Raw genomic sequence first — 24,434 nt, 5'->3', positions numbered from 1 at the left:
AAAATATAAAAATGTCACCTCACCCTCACATATTAAACACAGCCTTAAAAAATGAGTAACACATGCACGGAGTTCCAATTTCTTTTTAGAAACGGTCCTCCCTTTATAATCTCGATATTCCAGGCCTTCTACTTTTGCCTTTTTTATGTTTTCACACTTATTTGTCACATGTTTAACACCCTTTTCCGTTTTAAAACTTGTAAATCAACACTACTATAGTTTTTTTCATATAAAAATGCGTGCACGTCACAATTTATAAAAACATTTGTTATTATTAATAATATAAATGTTATGAAATAACTCTAATATTCCACAAAATAATAATTATTTTAATTAAATATATTAGACAATTGTACGCAACTAATATAGAAATACTTCAAATTTTTTGACAGTTCAGCGTGTGGCAAAATTGTTTTAAAGGGTTGCCGCTTTTTTAAAGTAAGAATTTTGTTTATGTTTTGATTTCTTACACAATTTGATCATTATATATTACTTATATATTAATATATTGTATTTATAAGTACATATTAAATTTAGATTAATAGCTTTAAAAACTAATTATTGTTGTGTATTGTGATTGTGTTATGCCAAAACAACTAAATAGTCTGTAGAAAGCTGATAAAGCTTTCATATAAGATAGATTATTTTGAACAAGAAATAATGGCTGCACATTTTTACTATTAATGCTCTAAAAGTGGTAAGTTTAAAATTTAGAATGTATAATTTTGTAATAAAATGTTTTTTTATGTATTTTAGTGTGTTGCAGTAATCGTAAAACTAAGTGTATTTACTGTTAATATAATAGTTTGACAAATAGTTGACATTTTAAACTTACCACTTCTAAAAGTGGTAAGTTTAAAATGTAGAATGTATAATTTTGTATTAAAATGTTTTTTTATATATTTTAGTGTGTTGCAGTAATCTTAAAACTAAGTCTATTTACTGTTAATATAATAGTTTGACAAATAGTTGACATTTTAAAAATTCCTCACTTACTAACTATTCTGATGTTTTGGCAACGCTGTGGGGTTCTGACGTCGTAAATCTTGAATGACGTGCACGCATTTTTATATGAAAAATACTATTATTATCTATTTCCGCCATGATTGTTTACAAAATTAGAAATGTCAGTTTGTTGATTTCGTTGATCGTGTTTCTCAAATAAACGAAGTAAAAATGTGTATATAATATCGTTTATTTGACCAATACTTATCTTGTTTCTAAATAAAACGATGAGTTAAGGTTAGGTATCGGATACAATTTATATCGAAATGTCAAAAATGTCAAACTGGGACTTACATTGTTTCTGAAACAAGTGATTCAATTGGAAAACCTGGATAAAATAGAAGCATGTGAAGATTATAAATACCTCGGGGTTACTATGGATAAAACAGTTTTAGACGACAAAAAAAAGGTACAGCAAGCGGTACTGTAAACTTGTAAACCTACTTCTAACAGACCTGTCAAATTCAGACGAATTATTAAATTAATAATAAAATATAAATAAATATCATTTGATAGTAAATTTAATTATTTTATAAACTAAGATGTTTGAAAATAATTATTGTATTTATATGAAATTATTTTAAAACCAGAAGTGTCATAAAAAAATGAACAGATGCTTCAATATTGTTATTGATTGGAAGAAGTTTATGACTTTTAAATGATGGCAATCGTTACAAATCGAATGTTTTTTGACAGATCTTCTCTTAATTTTTTACTTCTCATTTAATGTCGTAAGTTAATGTTTTGTTAGTTATTTTTTATGCAGTTTTGAATTTAAACCTGCTGAGAATAAATATATGATGACTAGAAACGAATTGATCGAGAGTAGTGAATCAATGTAAAGAACCTCTATATATGTAAACATATATATATATATATATATATATATATATATATATATATATATATATATATATATATATATATATATATACGTCTTCATAACAAGGCGAGATCCGATTAAATCGAGGACAACCCGAGATCCACCAATAGGAAATTAATTATTTGAGTATATTGTTCATAACTATATTTATAATTAACATATTAATCATGGCACACTTAGAGGGGAAAAGATTTTTAAACTTAAATTTTTCTGATAAATTAAAAGCGAAACGAGATCCGTAGCTGAAAAGGGAAGGGGAAGACTTATATACAAAATTTTAGATATTTTCCGATCAACGCGAGATCCCACACTGTTGCCAGCTCTAAAGGGTATTAGTCGAGCGACCAGAGCTCGTCTTGTATTGCATATTTCCTACTCAAGGAGTAAAGTAATTTGCGGTTACGGTGTTTTATATTTTATAAATGTCTCGAGGGCAGCGGTTAGTTGAATTAGTGAAACAAAATTCAAAGATAACAAAAGGTAAGTAATGATTATAATTTTTCTGTATATAATCAAATAATTCAACATAAACTTTATAAACCGAATAACTAAAATGCTCTGTTTTATTGAATTTGTTGAATTCTATTCTCAAAGCTATTTTTGTTTATTATTTATGTACAAAATTAAAAAGGGGAAATTATTTAAAATTAACAGTTTATCTGTATAAGAAAAGCTATCATTGTAATATTCTAATCGTGTTTTTACATAAAAATATTAGTTTTGCACAAGAGTAAATACGTTCCATATAGTAGAGTAAATCGACTGACAAAAATTTATTATTTACTTATTTGTCAATAAATTTGTTCTGTCTTAAATTAACTATGCTGTGGCTTTTTAAATGTTGTAATTTCTTAGATATTGGTCAGTAAGAATTTCTCACTGTGATTTGTTTTAAATAATTCCCTTGACTTTAGTTGACTGATTTATTTTCTTTTTTTAATAGGTCAGCACTTCGAAGGGCAAAAGTGTAGAATGTAGTCTGCGGAAAGGAAGGGTGTGGAATAAGAGAGACCGCTGCCTATACTGCAGTTTGAACGTAACAAATTTTTCGAGGCATATTTTTAGAAAACATCCTAAAGAGGAGAGTGTTTTAAAAATAACCATGTTACCCAAAAGAGATATTGCTAGAAAGCATATGTTAGATCTCCTAAGAAAGCAAGGGAATGTTTCATATTTGCATGCAGCCGATACCATTAGACCTGTCCAAAGACCTTCGTCTTTTTCAAATTCTAATACTGTATCAGCAGATTACTTACCCTGTATATACTGCAAAGGTTTATATAAACAAAAATCCCTGAAGCGACATGCAAAAAAATGTTATTACAATAAGGAAAACAAAGCAGGAATTAAATATGCAAGTGAATGCCAAACCATACTTTCATTCACAGAATCTCGAAAGAGATTTTTGGATAAATTAAGATTGAAATCTAAAATTTTTAATTCGATGCAGGCTGATCGAATTTCATTAAATGGAAAGGGGGATGTAATAATATGCCAATATGCGGAAGATTACTTAAGAAAGCATAAAAGGACCCATATAAGAAGTGCTGTTTCAAATAAAATTCGTGAATTAGGCAGATTGTTAATTCCTCTACAAGATTTGTATGGCATTAATACTATGATAGAAGCACTTAAAGCTGAACTACGCCCAACTGGTTTGATAGACGGACAAATGCGAACGGCAGACGACTCTGTGCTTATCTCGAAAACAAAAACAACACCACTGTAGCGGGTTCAATGGACCCAACATGCTTCCATGGAGAACTCCCCTCGCACATAGACTTAGCAATTCTACACAATATAGGGCAACAATACGAAATAAAATCAATAAATGAAGGCGATTCCACACATAACGTAATCGTCATGACCCTAGGCGCAGTGGAACTAAATTCACTGCAGCCCCATCAAATAAAGAAAACAGACTGGCCTAACTTCAGAAGAGTACTGAGCGAAAACATCGGGACAATCCCAACAATAACATAGAAGAACTCGAAGAAAGTATAACAAGATTAGAACAAACAATAATAAATGCCATCGATGCCAGCTCAAAAACGGAAACAAAAACAACACAAAAAGGAAGATTCCAAGAAATATCAAATGAGCTAAAAGATCTCATTAAAGAAAAGAATAGGAAAAGAAGAAGAGCACAAAGAACAAGAAATCAAGAAGACAAAAGAATCGCTAATGAACTAGACAGAGAAGTCAAAAGAAGGCTAAACGAACACAGAAGTGACTATTGGGACAAATATATCCAAGAATTAAACCCGAATAAATCTGCATTCTGGAAAGTATCAAAAATACTCAGAAAGGATAAAAAACCCATACCGCCTTTACACGAAGAAAATGGAATGGTATATACCGAACAAGAAAAAGTTGAAGTAATGCGAAATACACTCGAATCCAATAATATGAAAAACTTTTACCCGGCAGAAAACCTAGACTTCACGGAGGAAGTAGAAAGAAGCACCAGACGCTTAAGAAGAAGAAAAGGCATAATCGGATTAGAACACACAAGTCCAGAAGAAAATAAAGAACTAATCAAAGTACTAAATCTAAAGAAAGCAGCCGGGCCAGATAAAATCACAAACAGGGCAATTAAAAATGTACCAAACAAAATCATAGTGTATATCACGAATATAGTTAACGGTATACTAAGACTAAGATACTTTCCAGACAGTTGGAAAGAAGCAGAAGTTGTAATGATAGGAAAACCGGGGAAAAACAAGAGCTTTCCACAGAATTATCGACCAATAAGTCTCCTATCATCACTAAGTAAGCTGAAAGAATAATCCTAAAGAGACTACAAACAGAGTCAGAAACAATTGGAACGATCCCAGAATCACAGTTCGGTTTTAGATCCAGACACTCCTGCGAACTACAAGTACTTAGACTAACCGAATTTATCACTAAGGGATACAACGAGAAAATGTACACTGCGGCAGCCTTCCTAGACGTCAGTAAGGCCTTTGACAGAGTCTGGCATGAAGGCCTGCTTTATAAGATGAGTCAATATGGATATAGTGAGGCAATGACATGTCTCCTTGCATCATACCTGACGAACCGGAGATTCAGAGTTCGGATAGGGCCTGCCCTGTCCGAGGTCGGAACTCTGGAGGCAGGTGTGCCACAGGGAGCGGTGTTATCTCCGTACCTATATACCATATATACAGCAGACACACCCAGTGATCACAAAACACTGCTCAGCCTATACGCAGATGATACGGCAATTGCAACAAGCAATAGAAACGTAAATTTCTCAACAAGAGACTTACAACGCTCTCTAAATCGATTACATGCATGGTGTATAAAGTGGAAAATAGTACTCAACCCGGAAAAAATACCGGCCGTCATGTTTAGAAAGAGGAGACAAATACCAAACATGGAACCAAGTCTAGCTAATGAAAACGTAGAATGGAGCAATCAAGCTAAATACCTAGGAGTGACCCTTGATCACAAGCTCACATTTACTGAACACGTGAACCAAGTAGTTTATAAAGCAAAACTAACAAAGATACAACTTGCCTCATTAATAGGCAGGAAAAGCAAGCTAAATTTCTTCACAAAAATAAGGGTAGTAAATAGCATAATCCTTCCAACGTTAACTTACGCATCAGCAGCGTGGGGACATACCTGTAAATCAAACAGGAAGAAACTACAAATAGCACAAAACCAGCTAATTAGAGAAGCACTAAACGTACCGAGATATGTACCACTAAGGTACCTATACAGAGATACAAAGCAGAAAAGAATCCTTCATACAATGAACGAAAAGGCATACGAGATCTTCAACGAAATAAGAAACCACCCCAACAGAAAGCTGAGAGAGCTAACGGATTATGATGCAAATATCAGGACGACACATAGACGACCTAAACAACAGATAGCTGGATATGTCCCAATAGCATAAAGACATATGAGGATTGAAATAGGCACAGAGTAGTCAAAGGCAACGCGGGTTAGAAGTAGAAAAAAAAAAGGTAAGAACTGGGGTCTTGGCATTTTAGAGTTCCGGACACCAGGCCTTGCTCACCAAAAAAATATCTTAGTTTTAGTCTTAGTATTAGTATAAAAATCGAGAAAATACCTTTCTAACACCGCGAATAAATTATAGTGGAAAGGAATAGTTTAGTACCTATTCATAGTTTTCCGGGTCTTCAACCCACAATCTGCGCGATACTGACCCTGTCGCACACACATATGCACCAAGCGAGAATACAAAGAGAACCATAAGTTCTCTTCGTACAGCCAAAATTTTGGCTTAGGCCCTTAAGGCAGGTCTATTTGGGACACCAGCACCGCGATTTTCTGAGCATCGAGGCCATGTGCGACAAGCATGGGCTCGGTGGCCAGACCAGTCGGGTGCCCAGCTGGCGAGGAGAACAAATTAAATTTTGCCAAATCGGCAGCTGAGTGACCGAACACACACTTTCCCTGTGCGGAGGGACACTAACTTAGGTTGGTGCCTCTCCGTGCAGGGCACACACTTTTTTAGGGACAACAGTCCAAAGTAATGCTAACACCAAAGTAAACTCAGTAAAGTAATTAGGGAGAAAAGCTTTCTAGCTACTCCTTGATTTTAGGTGGCCTAACCACAACCATGTAGATACGGAGGGTGTTGTTTATTACCCAAATCGCCCGACGTAAAGTTCATAAGCCTTCACTGCGTATGTCAGACGTATTGAAGGGGTGGAGGAAAAACCTGGGGGTCAGATAGGTACCGAACCAGAATGATTGATTCTTCTGGAGCGAGACCGGTTTGATCTTCGGACATGTGGATCCCACTGACTAGCAGTGGTATACACATGTCACTAGGGGTTGGGTTGAACGCCTCGCGTGTGTGTATGTGTGTGCGTATTTGACGTACAGTGTCCAAGTTTAGCAGAAATGAACTATATATTGAAAAATATTCCCTTGGAATCACAATATAGTACGTGAACAGCATAGTTGGTCCCTTAATTATAAATGATATGCAAAATAGATTTATGTTAATAACTCTCAATCAAAATGAAAGCGGTTGGGTTTATTTTATAGATCTTTTAAAAGCGATTAAAATAAATTTTTAACATTTTTGTAAAACGAACAATGGAGAAGATATATAAGAAAAATTGTAAAAATTGTATTCCGATACGACGTCTAGTTCTCGAGATATTTGACAATCGCCTTTCTGGACTGAGCTCTTTAATAATGTAAATATTATTATTCAAACCAGAAATAAGCCGAGGGGAGGAAGAGAGCTGACTGTAAAATTCATTTGGGATGTTGTCAAGTTTACCGGATCTCGGGTTGTCTACAAAATGTATATTTAGCATATACACAACGGATCACTCGCCCTGACCTCTACAGCGAATTTCGTGGAACTACTGCAATATAAAATTCGCCAAAAGGGGTGCAAAATGAGGTCCAGACAAAAATCGATTTCCTTGTACCCCCATCATTGTTACATCGAGATATCACTATATACACGTGAATACAAGGTGAGATCCAAAATCGGATCTCGCCTTGCAAAATGGATCTCATCTTGTATAGCTTATGATACAAACGGATCTCGCATTGATATGAAGACATATATATATATATATATATATATATATATATATATATATATATAAGAATATATATAAACCTAGTGTCACGATTAATACTATTACATAAATTAATATTAAACTTAACAGTCTTCCGGGTTGAACCGCGTCGATAATCATTGCGCCGAGCTTTCGACATCCTCTTCGATGTCTTCTTTAGGGCTTCCAAGGTCAGTCTCCTGAGCCCCCAGATACTACTACACTAATCTCTAACCAATGCATTGCTGTAATACGTAATATGTACTGTACCATACTTAATACTCAACTTTATCATAATACTTTTAGTTCTAATATGCGGGGTAAGACACGGATGCTGTGTAACACAATTAAACACCGACTATTAATATTTGAGAGAAAAATTCTCAGAAACATAGGTCCAATTATTAAGAATGAAACCTGACGTCATCAATATACCTTTGATCTATATAATAAGTACCAAGGAATAGATCAAATCAAGGATATAATCACTGTAGCAGAAATTAGAAGGGCATCTATCAGGAGCAAGTAAAGGAGACACAGCATAATATATTCTATCCGAGGTACCTAGGCAAAGAGGTACTCCAAGGTTAACATAGAACATTGGTGTAAATGGGGATTACAGATATATGTGGCATTAACCTTCAAGGAATAGGATCCAAGGAATAATGGTTGAAAAAGTTTAGGAATGTCGACGCTCAACTTGGGCCGTAGAACCAATGATGTTAATGTCTTAAGTAAGTTGCACCCACTTTGGTCAAATGTATCATAATTCGTAATATAGAAATCTAAGTTATGGTTTTTCTTTATAAAGTACATTTGTAATTTTAAGTTCTTCAATTTATAATTCACTTCCAGCGAACTATATAACTTGTTATATACCCTTATTATTGTTACATTTTTTTAATTGCATTTCCTACAAATCCAAACATCCAATTTACTCCCTGCAAATTTATGATTTTTTTATATTTCAGCTATTCTTACAATGGTCAGTAGAGTTAGATTTTGTATATCTGAGTTCATTGTATCTGATCTCAACTATACTTAAAGGAAGTAGAACTAATGATCATATTTAGATTCCATTTATTATTTATTTAAAAGGATATTACTTATTAAACATTTTAGACACTTTAATGAAAGTAATTTGTTAAGAAATCTTACCAAATCTGTGAAATAACCAACACACCTATAAATATTGCCCAAGTAGTCAGATTTAACAGTTATTTATATATTTATTTTTAAACAAGGTAGGTAGGTTACATTCAATAAAAATATTCATTTAGGTATTTGTCAAATCAGAAATTAGTTTTTATACGTTTTTAAATATAAAATCCTCTTAAATGCAAATAAACTGTCCTAAAATTAAGTAGTTTATTGAATATATTGTACAGTTGTAATTTTTGTTTAATAAGTCGAAGAATTGTTTATCAAAGAAAAGTAAATAAAATAAAATCTACCTTCATCGACATGTGTTCCATGTTTCAAATGATGCAGATGAGCATAGTAGTGATTATGATGCAAAATACACTCCAAATCTGTGCAATTCAACATATTTCCAAATTTAATTCACAGCAATCCACAAATCACAAAAATCACTGCACCCGATATAGTTACGGCACACTTTATGGTTAACTTAAACAAACACTAAACGTTTACAAATAAACAAACAATACCGACACAGCGAGTGTCAATGGAAAATTATACAAGCATATTTTGCTGGATTAACAGACTTATCGTCTTGATTGTGATGGTTCCTGGTAATGATCACTTAACAGGTGATCGTACTTAAAGGTCAAGGTTCGAGGAAAATCACGAGAGTTCCTGTAACAGTCCGGTGCACACCACAACACTGTCGCACTGTTTGAAATTAAAAGAGAAGTATACAACACTCTGTACTAGTGGGTCACATTCGAAGATAGACTAGGTTAGGTCCATCGGTCTATTCAGAATATTCGATATCGCGCGCGTTCTGATAGCGTGAACAATATGCATGAACCACTGTGCAGTTGGAATAAAAGAGATAGAAGGTTAGTTAACAAAATAAAGACGTCGAGTCAGTGTGTATGCATGGCGAATGGATTGATTGAAGGGGGGACACAACTTTCTAAGTGCAAGCAGAACTGAAGTCACTCTTCGCTGATATACCGCTAAATTATTTATCAGTTGATATTATAAATATGTGATTGAGAACTGTCACAGGGACATATGATAAATTTACTCGTATACAGGGTCACACAAAAGAGGAATTGTGGATTCAAAGAGAATTGTAGATATGAAATAAGCTTTGCAAAAAATTCAGTTGATATTGTTTTATTAAAACTACATTATCGTATGCGCAAAATACCAATCTTGATTTTCTAGTTATTTAAAAACTATATTAAAAAATTTCCTTGCAAGAAAAACGCATTAACCAATTAATAATTATTAGAGAAAGAAATCACATATTGAAACACTGGGTAACAAAAAAATTTTTGGGGATAAAACTTAGTGTATTTCGTAGTCACTGAACTCAAATCTGAAATTGAAACTTTTATGAAAGCTCTAATTTTTTTGGCAATTTGATGTTTTATATATATATTCATAAAAATAACGTAATGGCTCAGGTTGAAGCGGCCTCTTGATATTTCACACTGGCAATTATCATGGAGTCATTTAACTCTTTGCATCCCCTAGCAATTACCATCTTCCATCCCACTATTATTATAACAGAAGAAGCGCGGAACAGTGTCATGTCTAATGCAATAAGGAAGTGGCTCATTCTCTTAGCACTTCAGCAGTGGCGTAACTACAATTCAAGAGGCCAGGGGCAAAAGTAACCGAAGAGGCCCTCTCCCCATTATAAGGAAAAGGTAAGAGATCTCCATATGGGAACTACCTAAATACATCATGTTGAATTAATCTGGTTTTATAGTTTATTCGTCTTCCGGGTTTGGACCGTGTCATTTGTGAGTGACCCAAAAGTGGGTTCATCTGAGATGAACCCACTTTTGGGTCACTCACAAATGACACGGTCCAAACCCGGAAGACGAATAAACTATAATTCTGACTCTGGCCGTGGAAGCCTAAGATTTCATTTAATCTGGTTTTATTCATTATCCAAACATTAAAGCAAGAGTTAACAATGATAACACAAGATTATTTTGTTAATTACTTACAAACATTTTTTTTTTTTGAAAATTACAAGAAAAGAAAATTTTCTTGAAATTACAAGAAAAGACCTTCAGTTTGATTTTTTAAAGAGTCCTGTAGATACTATAGAAGCGATAACACAGCTATTTTAAGTATTTCTTAAAAATACGGTAAAATTTCGATGAGAAAATTTTTAAAAATCGCTTAAAAAGCGATGGGTATCCTCCGTCATTTTTTTCCTCCATTTTTGAAGTTATACGCTATCTATACGCGCGCTCCACGTTGGAAATTTGTATGGGAGTGAATCTGTAAAATCATTACATATATGTAAGATAATGAGTAAGAGAGAGACAGAAGATATATTTTCTCTCTCTTCCTCTCTCGAATATAAAAATGTTCCTTTTGTATATATAATTTAATATTATATATATTATATAAAGATATTATACACATATAATATTATATATATAATCAAATATTTATTAATATTATTATTGAAGTGATATGTTTTGTATTATTTATTAAATGTTCATAATTATATTAGTCTTTTGTATTTCAAAATAATAATCTCAATAAATCACTGTATGATCCAGAACTGTCAATTTTGAAATACTTTTGTGTCATGTCCTCGGTAGTATAGTAGTCAGTATCCCCGCCTGTCACGCGGGAGACCGGGGTTCGATTCCCAGTCGGGAAGGACTTTTTTATTAATATTATTACATGGTAAATTAAACATATCTGCGTAAGTAGAAAAGTTATGTATATTATTGTCATTTTTAAATACTTATGAATATTGCGTTTGAATTTGTATTGTATTATTATATTGAATTATGTTGCACTGTATTGTAGTGTATTTTTTTTATGTATATTATTGTCATTTTTAAATATTTATGAATATTGCATTTTAATTTGTATTGTATTATTATATTAATAACAAAATAAACAATGAATTTTACTGCAGAGTATGTGTAAAAAAATTTTTGCATTCAACTCCTTTCATACATATATGAAAATAAAAATATACATTTTCATCAAAATATTGATTCAATCCTTTATTTACTATACTCCTATTACAGGTCAAAAGTTGTTTATTAATTGTTAGTAAGTTATTATTAATTCTGTTTCTTTTTCTGCTATGTCTTACCTATAGCATTACATATGTAATGATTGTGCAGATTGACTCCCAAATAAATTTGTAACGGCGAATGCGTGTATAGAAGTGTAACTTCCACCGGCAGTCCCACTGGACTGCCACACCCGTTTTTTTTCTTCACTTTAAGCTGTAAGGAACGAAAAAAAAAATTGGTCTGAGGAGTGTGCCTTTAAATTCGAAATAGCGTTTTTTTGGCGTCAAAAAAAGGACGATTTTCTGTGGAAATCGACATGTATATTGTCATTTTTAAATACCTATGAATATTGCATTTTAATGTGCATTGTATTATTATATTGAATTATGTTGCAGTGTATTGTATTGTATTTTTATTTTAATAACAAAATAAACAATGAATTTTACTGCAGAGTATGTGTAAAAAATTTTATTTGCATTCAACTCCTTTCATACATATATAAAAATAAAAATATAGATTTTCATCAAAATATTGATTCAATCATTCATTTACTATACTCCTATTACAGGTCAAATGTTGTTTATATACAGCAAACGATGCACCATATACCTATATACCTAATTCTGTTTCTCTTTCTGCTCTCTCTTACCTATAGCATTACATATGAAATGATTGTGCAGATTGACTCCTATATAAATTTGTAACGGCGAACGCATGTATAGAAGTACAACTTCTACTGGCAGTCCAACTGGACTGCCACACCCGTTTTTCTCCTTTGTTAACGCTTTTGACGATTTCATCCATGAATAAATTGTAGAGCGTAGGGCTCAATGAGTCTCCCTATCTTATCCCGCTGCCTATTTCTATAGGTTCTGTAAGTTGTCCATCTATTCTGACAAATCTTCTGTTATACATGCAAAGAACCGCACCCACAGCTTCGCCGATTCTGAGCAACGCGGCCTTGTTCATTTTGTGTGCCTCAAACACTCTTCATTATTTAATTTGTTACAAGGTTTGACATTTGATCAAAGCGATGTTGGCTAAATAAAACGATTTGCTTACCATGCGTGTTGGCGAGGTCACTCTGGATCAGACGTTGTGGATTTTTTTGGCTTCACCTTCGTCACTTCGAGACCTTATCGGCAGCTTTATCGAAGAGAAATACAAAATTCTAAACAGGGGCTAACAACGGCATGTTTTAACCCTATATTTTAATAAAGACACTTTCCTTAAATTCTATAAAATAATGCAGTCAGTCGGCACAAAAAGCTGATTTAGAAGCAACGTATATCAAAACACCTATACCTCTGCTGTTAATTCAACCAATATAAATTGTTTTATTTATTTTAAGGTACATATGTATATCTATAGCAAAAAACCATTTTATACGAATAAACTCCGACAACGATCAAAAGAGCAAAAAATCCGTTAATTGCTTCTATAATATGTTTACCTTCGAGAGAGGTTGTATTGGGATTTAATTCATTATACCAAAACTGGTTTTAAATTCTGATAAAAGATTTGGTTAAAAGCAAATTAATATACCAACTAATTTTTAAACGAATAAACTTCTATTTTCAAACGCAATATTTTTTCAAAGTAAGTAATATCATGATCATGTAAATGGGTAAAAATAAAATATTTACAACGGTTTAACTTACAGATCGAAGGTAGTAGTTGTAAAAATATTTATAATAAAATAAATAAACAATATATATTTTTTTTTCGTTCATTCGAAAAACAAAAAGCTATTGAACGATATTTGCTTTAGAAAATTGTTACTTCCTTCTACTACTGCAATAACGTTTTTAGTGCACTGATTTGTAATTCTACTGCAGAGTTTTGTGAACATGAAGATATCAAATTTGGTTTTGGACATGTTATGGGAACTATAAAGGCACTTTTTGAACTAAATATCCTATTACAAAAATGCTGCGATCAAAGAAAAGATGTATTTGCATGCTTCGTTGACTTTAAAAAAGCATTCGATAAATTACAGCATGTAATATTAATTCAGATGCTAAAAAGTATAGGCATAAATGATAAAGATATTCGTGTCATTAAAAATCTGTACTGGAATCAAACTGCTATCGTAAAAATTGGAAACAATTACACCGACAAAATCTCCATACAACGAGCAGTCACACATAGTTGCATTTTGTCCCCAACATTCTTCAATGTTCACTCAGAACAGCTATTTAAAAAAGCACTTGAGAGACAGACATATGACATCAAAATCAACGTATTCACGAAGTATGAGAGGAAATGGGCATTAAAATAAACTTAAACAAAACTAAATTTTTATTCTTTTGTCGTAATCCACATTCAGATGCAGAGCTTTAATTAAATTGAGTCCAAGTTAAAAAAGTTCACAAAATTATATATTTGGGAACTGTCATAACGGACCAACTAAATCCAGACATAGAAATAAAACGAATAATAGCAATTACTAAAACTACTTTTATGAAATTAAAGACACTTCTTTGTAATAATCGTCTCAGTTTAGAACTAGAACTGTATTGAATAGTACATTAAAATTATTAACGGCAGTCATAAAATATAAAATCGATTAAAAAGCGAACATGGCAGATGAACAACAAGCCTTCCGGAAGAACCGCAGCACAATAGACGCAATTTTTATTATCAGACAAGTAATAGAGAAGTCTATTGAATGTGGAAAACCAGCATACATGTGCTTTGTAGATTTAAAAAGTACTTTTGACCGGGTGAAGCGAAATGACATCTTAAATTTATTACAAGCTGAACAAATAGACCATCAGATAATAAGGACAATTAATGAAATTAACAAGAACAACAAGACCAGAGTTATAATGCCAACAGGGGAAACAAAATGCATAGAACTAAAAGGAGGAATCCGCCAAGGAGACTCGCTCACCACATTGTTATTCAATATGGTGATGAATCAAATAATTCACACAGTAAGAAAACTACACGGATACCATATGGGAGCGCATAAAATTACGATACTATGCTATGCCGATGATGCAGTACTAATTGCTGATAACGAAGATAACCTACAAAGGCAGCTCCACACCTTCAATATCACAGCAAACAAACTTAATATGAGAATATCAGTAGAAAAAACTAAATGTATAGTGATCAGTAAAGAGCAGCGTAGATGCAAACTAGAAATAGACGGCAAAATTGTAGAATAAGTAATGAATTTCAATTACCTAGGGGTAGAGATCACTAGTGACAGGGATATAAGAACAGAGACCACAAGACAAGCATCACAAGCGGCAAGAGTAAGTGGTTGAGTCCGAGAAACCATATGGAGAAACAAATATCTGACCACGGAAAGCAAAATGAAAGGATACAAGACAACAGTAAGTTCAATCCTAACATATGCAGCGGAGACAAGAACCGATACAAGAAAGACGAAACAACAAATCAACAATATCGAAATGAAAGTATTAAGATCAATAGCGGGCATATCATTAAGAGACAGACAAACCAACAGAAGTATACGCGAACAATGCAAAATGCAAAATATTAACAGGTGGATAAAAACAAGAAAAAAAACTGGAACGAACATGTAAACCGAATGGGACCAGATAGATTAGCGAACATCTGTAAAAACAACAAGCCGTATAGCAGAAGACCCGTTGGAAGGCCGCCAAAAAGGTGGAAAGATAATGTACAGTCAACAACGACTGAAACAGAAAAAGAGGCAGACAAACAGGAGTAAGCCTAGTCGCGCGAAGAAGACGAAGAAGAAGACAAAGAATGGCTAAGTGCTATATTTGGTTTGTACTTTTGTATAGAGCATAAGTGTTGACACTAAAAGTATTAAGTGCAGAATTGAAGAATTAGAAATGTGAATTCATAGATGGATGCTGAAGATACCTTGGACAGCAATAAAAAGTAATGAGGAAGTACTAAGGAGCGTCAACAGAGATAGAGAAGTGCTAAAGACTGTTAAACATCGAAAATTGTCTTATCTGAGACATATAGTGAGGTGAAATCGATAATGTCGATATAGAATATTTCAATTGATACCATGGCAAAATAGAAGGCCATTATTCCATGTGGCAGAAGATCTAGAAGCTTTCGCAATGGTGATCGACAACGTCGGATAACTCTGATATGGCTCGTGACGAAGAAGTAGTCTCTTAAAAGAAAATCTTCTGTATCTTAAATATTCCGAGATTTTAATTTTTAAAATTTTCGTCCTTGTAGAAAATGTTTCTCACACTTTTTAAAAATCGTATTACACTGATTTTGCACTAGTAAATACTGTATAAATAAAGCATTACTGTATCAAATATATGAATCAAATAAATCCGATAAGAGCCCATAAGTTAAACCAAAAATGTGTTTCTACTTACCAAAAATCTTGAAAATGAAAGAACAAAAAACACAGTGCGCCATACACAACAGTTTTGTTGAGAATCATAACACAAAAACAGCCCATTAAACGTCAAGCACAGTTTTACTTTTACAAAATATTCTTGCCGTCACCAACAGTATTTTGAAGGAGGTACTTACATAGAATTTAGTCCAGATATTTTAAATTGTAATATCATATTCTTACTGTCTGTTTTTTCTTTGATAAAGATAATGTAAGTACCCCCTTTTAAAATCTAAGTCAAGCTCTTCACGAAAAAGGATTGTAGGTGACTGACAAACGAGTTGATCAAAAATTTTATCATGGCAACTTTTTATTACAAGTTCTTTTAATAGTTATTAGGAAAGTATAAATTTTAATACAAAGAATAAAACTTATTTTAGGCCAGTACTTTCAAATTTTTTCAAAAATTTATTTTACAAACATCTATTAACTTCTGAATTTATTATAATTTTTGAAATTGATTTCCGGATTGATTGATTATCCAAAACAAATATAAAATGTAATTTTTATTACAATCAATTATGGTTTATACATATAAATTGTTTTTTTTATTTAAAATTAATGTGCTCGACTACTAAGGCCACTTACACAAGGACGATTATAAAACAAAAAATTTTACAATAAATATTATGTTTCAAAATACAAAATGTTATCGTACAATGAAATTATATTTTATAATACAACTGAATGTCTTTTAGATGTGTTAGGGCGGAGTTTATTTGGTTAGCATTACTTAGTATATCTTGTATATTAATTATAACTTGAGGTGATAACGTTGTCTTCTGGCAGAATATTGATGGCATTCAGTGAGTATGTGATTGACTGTCAGTTGTGATTGACAGCTTTGACAAGTAGGTCGGTTGCTGGATAACATCAGGTAACCATGTCTTAATTTTGTATGTCCGATCCATCGAGTTAGAATCTATGGAGAGGACATCACGTGACTAAAAACGACCTCACTTCGGCCATATTGTTTTGCCACTTTTGACAGATCGTATATGTTTAATTACGTTTGTTGTTTTTCGAATATTTTTAGTTTTATAATACTTTTGTAGAAACTGTAATAATATATTGTGATAGTGCATAATAATGGTTTCTTGTTCTGAACGTAATTGCAGTGGCAGAAGCAATGTTAATAAAAAATCTTCAGAAATAACGTTCTACAGGTTAGTATACAAATATGTAAACAAAGTAATGGCCCGTACTTCAGAGAATAAATTAATAGTATTTGACTGTATTAATTTATCTTTATGTATAATATATCGTGTTTTTAGTGTTTACCGCGGGATAAATAAATTATTTTATTTTATGTTTTTTTATTTTATTTTATTTATTTTATTTTAGTTTATTAAAAATGTATTGCACTTTTTTAGATTATGATTAAATCTTCTGAATAACTAGTCATATTTTTATAGTAGTTTTAATATTATTGAGTCCGGCCATGATCCCACCGCCATATTGATATCACAGTTAGCCACGCCTACCTACGCCGTTTTTAGTACATACGTTAATATGCTCATAGCTTCTCCGTAGATTCTAACTCGATGGTCCGATCCCACGGTTCGTAGACTTACTACGGTTGCCTCTTCCGACTGACCAATCAACATTAAGCCCGAAATTACGTCACGAGAGTACAGTAATTTGAATCGTAACATTGTTAATCGTCGTTTTTATGTCTTTGATGTGTGGAAAATAGTAAAGATAGTTATGAAATAAAGATGTCTACTGGATTATAATACCTAATTATGGAAAACTGTTGATATTTAGGCAGTTTGGTACTTAAAATTAATCAGATCCTGTTGTTAACGTTTATCCAATGTTAATGCAGGATTTACGTAAATCTAGGACTTCAATCTCCATTTTACACTGAAAATTTGTCGAGTATACTGAATTTCCATCAATACTGGATTAACTATTGAATGAATTACCGCATTACATAACTATTTTTTCCATTTTTTTAATATCTTTCCTTCACACTACAACTTGTGCCTGTCATTTTAAAATTTCATCAACATTATTATTACGGTAATACACAATGAAATTTTAAAGTTTTAACTCACCTTATAAAAAGATGTACAACTACAATAAATAACGTTTCTTCGATAATTCAAAATAAGTTTTTATAGAAAACAACACCAAAATTTCAAATACAAAAATATAAAGTAAACTGAGATGTTTAAGAAACGATAAATAATAAAGCAAATGATGAACTGAAAGATAATTACCACGAACAAACTGTGATAATAAATGGGTTTTGTATTTTTGTGTACTCTGGTGACGTAACTCAAGCATCCCCACCCCAGTCGGAAGAGGCAACCGTAGTAAGTCTACGAACCGTGGTCCGATCCGAAGTCTCCTTGCCACGATAAGTTTTTTATACTGAGTTCCTTGGAAGTTGTAAATTTATCGTATTTTGTAAGTGATGTGTTACATTGAGGAATGACTATAGACCAAGGTGGATATGGAGATACGTGAAGTGGAATTGTTTGTCATCAAGTAACTGTGCCAAAATTAGTGGGATGGGTTTTAATAATGTTAATTTATAGAGATATTGCAGTACATTCGTAGATGATATAAAAAGAGGATATACTGGGTAAGAGGGATTAGAAGAAATAGGTACTGCGTAGGAGAGTAGTAGTTGCTCCAGTCTAGTCCAAAGAGGGGTTTATTTGCTTGGCAATATAGGTTTTCTACGGGGCTAGATCGAACGGCGCCTATACAAATACGGAAAGCTGTGTTATGTATCGTATTTAAAAGATTAAGGACATACAAAATTTAACTTAAACATGCCACCAGAAAACAGTTTCAGAACCTCTACTATATAAATGTAACTAAACAGCTAATCGCAACACAGTGTGAATTGTAAAATGGCTATTAGTACCGATAGTTTAACAACACACAAGCGGAGGAACGATTTATTAACGATAAATTGCGTTTTTTAATGACAGAATAATAAGAAAGAACAACAAAAAGTGTAAAAGTAAATAGTAATGTAGTAATTGGATACTTTACTGCGATAATTGCAGTGGATAGATCTACTTCAGAAATAGCAAACCTACCTACACAAGCTCATGGATTTTTAAAGCATTCTAATCTCCACCCTTTTCTTCCTCCACATCCAAACCAACTAGCCAAGTGTGGAATTTCAATGACCAAAAGCCCCAAAAGTTATTTTACATGAAAGACGAAACTCAGTCTCCGGCGACTCCAATATCCCCAACCAAGGTAGCGGGGTTGAAGCAGAAGTTGCTAAGAAACCCTGGTAAAGATCAAGCTATCACAAAGTGCGATAATAGACTAGGCGGGATCTGTAGAAATACAGACCATAATGGACATTTTCCATAGGAAGCTATTTTTTTGCTGGAATCCCTTCAGGATGTGCCCAATATCGATAATCACGATATACGCCAGTCGCAAACCCTGTGCTAAATTTTTTATTTAACAAAATCTGAAAACAATTGAAAATTTCTCATTTTTTTGCTCCTATTTTCGTTTATAATTCGGAAAATATTGATAATAGAGAAAAAATTATAACAAGTTAAAAGTTTCGTTATTCAATTTTACACAATATTTCGTTAGCTAGAAATTGAAAATTTAATGTTTATTGTTGAAAAAATAGCAATAATTGAAAAAAAAGTACAAAAAATGAAGTTAATCCTTTAAATGTTTTCGACTTTCTAACCTTGACTTACAAGCTCCATATTCCGCCTAGAAAAACTTTTTAATATGTTTAAAACGTGTGCTAAATTTTGTTAAGATCGGTCGGATAGGTTTTGCATAATAATTTTGCAATCCAGCCTACTAAAAAAAAATCGCAAATTTTCAAATTTATAGTAGGTCCTAAATAAGACTTTCAGATAGTTGCATTTTTTTTACATATAAAGGAAGGCTTAAACTTTCAAACGCTTTTTGTAAAATTCAAATCGGTTCACTAGTAGAGCCTAGAACTTTTTTTAAAGTTTTAAACATTTTTTAGGCTTATAAACAAATTAAATAACTTTACGAGCTTTAAACATATCAATTTCAAAATTTATACACTTAAAGAACATTAAAAGACGCTTCTTTTAAAAAAAAAATACATTCGGCTTACTGGTTGCCGAGATATTGAAGGTCAAAGTTGGCATACATTTGCCGTGTAACCATAAGTGATAGAGGGCTCGTTTTTAAACAAATACCCTCGTCTTGTCAAGTACTTTTTACTCGAACTTTTACTTGTACTCGAAAAATTATTGAAGATTGAGTCAAAATAAAGTTTATTTATGAAAAAAAAATTTTTTTTTTTCGTTCGCCTTTGTTTTAACAATTTAAATTATTTATTAACAATTTATAAATACATATTTGTTTACTAAAAGTAACAGTTTACTTCAATGTATAAATTGCAAGCTCAAAAAAAATGCATGAAGAAAAAATGCAATTACTTGTTTAACCTATGATTATTGCAAATATATGTAATTAAAAATGGTATTTGAAAATATGATATTTGAAATCCTGAAATCGATTCAAAAAAAAAGAGCAAAATTGGTTAACAAGAAGCCGAGATAATGCAATTTTTAGCGCGCGCTATGATTTTAAACTCGCCGATTCACATTTCGAGTGAATGTCCCCCACCACCACCTCTCATGCATTCCGAGCGACATTTTACGCGAAAACGGTTTTTTATTTGTCTTTTTTATGGATGTTGCCATGAAGCGCATTACGTTAAACTTTTCATATAAAAAGTACTTGACAAGACGAGGGCATTTGTTTAAAAACGAGCCCTCTAGCACTTATTGTTACACGGCAAATGTATGCCAACTTTGACCTTCAATATCTCGGCAACCAGTAAGCCGAATGTATCTTTTTTTTTAAAGAAGCGTCTTTTAATGTTCTTTAAGTGTATAAATTTTGAAATTGATATGTTTAAAGCTCGTAAAGTTATTCAATTTGTTTATAAGCCTAATATATATATATATATATATAAATATATATATATATATATATATATATATATATATATATATAAAATGTTTAAAACTTCTCTAAATTTCTTTAAAAAATTTCTAGGCTCGTCTAGTGAACCGATTTGAGTTTTACAAAAAGCGTTTGAAAGTTTGAGCCTTCCTTTATGTGTAAAAAAATTTGCAACTATCTGGGGGGCCTTATTTATGGCCTACTATAAATTTGAAAATTTGCTATTTTTTTTCAGTAGGCTGGGTTGCAAAATTATTATGCAAAACCTATTCGACCGATCTTAACAAAATTTAGCACACGTTTTAAACATATTAAAAGGTTTTTTTAGGCGGAATATGGAGCTTGTAAGTCAAATTTAGAAAGTCGAAAATATTTAAAGGATTAACTTCATTTTTTTGTACTTTTTTTTTCAATTATTGCTATTTTTTCAACAATAAACATTAAATTTTCAATTTCTAGCTAACGAAATATTGTGTAAAATTGAATAACAAAACTTTTAACTTTTTATAATTTTTTCTCTAGGATCAATATTTTCCGAATTATAAACGAAAATAGGAGCAAAAAAAATGAGAAATTTTCAATTGTTTTCAGATTTTGTTAAATAAAAAATTTAGCACAGGGTTTGCGACTGGCGCATATTGTGATTATCGATATTGCGCACATCCTGAGGGGATTCCTGCAAAAAAATAGCTTCCTATGGAAAATGTCCAATCCAAAACAGATCCCGCCTAGACTATAAATAAATATTCCTTTTTACCGTCACGTAAATGTCAGAACTAGGTAATTCGAATTTTAATTTTTCGAGATAATTGCCAAAAACCATTTATTCATTTCTCTTCGGCGAAATATCTTAAACCATGACACTTATTGTACATCAGGTTGAAAAGAAAATAATTTCGTTTGTTGTCGTTTCACTGATTTAAAGAAATATACACAAAAATGTTAGATAGCCTTGTGAATAACAACGTGGTAAAGTAACATTTCTCGGAAGCATACGCGAGGCTTTTCTCCCGCAATTCACTTCTCTAAAGACCTCTTCTTTGAAGAATTACTTATATCCATATTTATAATAGTTGTCTTTCTTAAATTGAAAACAGTAGATTTTTTTTTTTGTTTGACCGGTTTTTGTAAAAACCGGTTTTTTTGGCCGGTTATAACCGCCAGGTTAAACCGTAAGCAAAAAAAAAAAACCGGTATAACAGAAAACCGGTGTTTTGTCAAAAACCGCCATCCCTACTTTCTGGACTCTTTTTGCGTCGTCTTTGATTTTTTAACTGTCTTTTCTGTGGTTGCATTTATAAAATCTCGCTGGCCTACGTAGTCCGCTAGTTTATAATAAGATTGAAAAATAGTAAGTTTCTCATCTTCGGGTATCATAAAACATTTAAGCCTACACTATTCCCTGCAGCGAGGTTTCATTTGGAGAGTCCTGACCTTCAAGTCTTCTTTATTTCCAGATATTTCTTGGCCAACTGGTTGGTTGCCTTTTTTTTCGTCTAGGTTTATCGGTTTTTGTTGGTGGTTCTTCCATCCCTGCCAATTTTACATTGACACTTTGTGTATCGGAGTCTGAACGACTGCTAGGAAATACTCTGATTCCTCTCCAGAAAAATCGCTTGTGTCAGAATTATTTGGAAATAAGTCTTTATGCTATGGTGTCTTTGGGTTAGTGTTTGATCCTCAAAATATAGCCAAATGAAACATTGTCATAACCAGATCTATGTATGAACGATTTATTTATTTTTGAGGTTATAATAAATCACGTTTTAAAAATAAATTATCTTTAAGGTTGTTAAACACGATTCTTTTTTATTTGAAACTTGAAGTTTTGTCGTTTATTAAAAGTGTCGTGGGAAGAACAAATCCAGATTTACCCCACATATAAATACATAACCTATCATTTCCATTTAACCTATTTTAACCACCTTCCACTTTAGGTTCAACTTCACGTGTTAGCTGCACCATGTTTTCTCCTCTAGACATCATCTTTTCTTATAAAACACAATTATTATGCCTTAACATCTTAAACATGTGCTAAGTATATATTTTAAATACACAAATTTTGAATATTAACACTATGTAATTTTAAATAGCCACTTCTTCTAAAACAGTCGGGTGATACATACTTTTTACACTATTCAGTGGATGGCTCTTACCTATTATATCAAGGTACCTGCTTTTTGTACTGAAATGTACATAATATTTGAAATAATATGGTATGAATATCTCAAAATATAAATTTTGAGATACTTAGTTCTTATATTCAGGTGACATTTTTGTCAATATTATTGTCAAACAATCTTAGAACTCTTATATCGGACTTGAAGATCATGGAACTGGAGGATGAACTAAAAACAATAAAAATAGGACATCATCAAATGAGCCTCAGCGAAATAAGACAGAGAAGAAGCCCAAATTAGTCTTAATTCAGGACACCAATTCATTGAAGAGGAGAAGAAAACACTAAAAAATATTTAAAATTGTGAAATGGGATTCATTATACACAGTAAACACAAAATATAGTTGAAATGAACAGCATAAGGACCTAAAAACAGCAAAACATGCTACACCAACATATTACAGAGTAATTATGGGCGACTTTAATGCGAAAATGGATAATGCAGAAGTAGTAATGGGAAATTATAAATATGGCGAAAGAAATGAGTTCGGCGTTTGAAAAGTAAACTATTGGTTCGGCGTTTTTTCATGATTTTTTTCTTGGGCTCCCAAGGCTATGTCACCGGCATAGGTAAATTTGCGTAAGATGGTAGTCGGTACATTTGATGTATAAATATTAAAAAGAAGGTGAGACATGACTGACCCTATGTATACCGTTTTGCAGATTTCTGAATTAACAGCAAGGTAGCATTTGGTATATTATAAACAAAATATCCTCCTTTCACAGTGTGTCATAGGCGCAGGTCAGGTCTATGAAAGCTATTGCTGTTTTAAGTTTCTGTAGATATACATTCTCAATAAATGTTCTTAGGAAGAGGGCATGATCGCTACAGCTTCTTCCTGGCACGAATCCAGCTTGTTCTTGAAAAATATTTGACGAATTTGTATATCTGGGAGCACTCCTTAACACTGAAAATAATACTACCGCAGAGATATACCGCAGAATTTGCATGGCCCACAAATTCTATTTTGGGCTCAATCTCCTCCTTAAATCCACAATTATATCGAGAAAAACAAAAATAAAACTCTAAAAAATAATAATACACCCAGGCCTTACATATGGTTCAGAGACCTGGACTCTAACAAAAAATAATGAAAACATGTTAGGATGTTTCGAAAGAAAACTACTAAGGTGAAACTATGGAGTAGTGAATGACAATGGAGTGTGGAGAAGAACTTCATAGAATATACCAGGAACCTGATATCGTAAAGCATATTAACACATTCGCGACCAACCTATTTTTAGGTCTGTCCAGTCAAACTGATTTTGGTTAAACGTGAAAGAAACATGC

General features: G+C 32.5%; 1 protein-coding gene across 2 annotated transcripts in view; it reads right to left on the bottom strand.

Moving 5' to 3' along the window:
• The window catches only part of LOC140439996 (uncharacterized), a 994,918-nt gene extending 978,648 nt beyond the window's left edge, over positions 1-16,270 (bottom strand). Inside the window, exon 1 of one of the 2 annotated variants that reach the window (XM_072530223.1) lies at positions 15,992-16,270. In XM_072530223.1, coding sequence (XP_072386324.1) covers positions 15,992-16,034 — 43 coding nt within the window. In that variant the 5' untranslated portion in view covers positions 16,035-16,270. Of the gene's footprint in view, positions 1-8,903; positions 9,372-15,991 lie in introns of those variants that run through there. The other variant, XM_072530222.1, reaches the window with a different exon arrangement.
• Between the last annotated feature and the right edge of the window lie 8,164 nt (positions 16,271-24,434).

Source organism: Diabrotica undecimpunctata, chromosome 4 (genome assembly GCF_040954645.1).
Source record: "Diabrotica undecimpunctata isolate CICGRU chromosome 4, icDiaUnde3, whole genome shotgun sequence".
Classification (NCBI taxonomy): Eukaryota; Metazoa; Arthropoda; class Insecta; order Coleoptera; family Chrysomelidae; genus Diabrotica; species Diabrotica undecimpunctata.
Note: the sequence above shows the minus strand (reverse complement) of the source record. Positions and strands in the feature narration are given on the sequence as shown.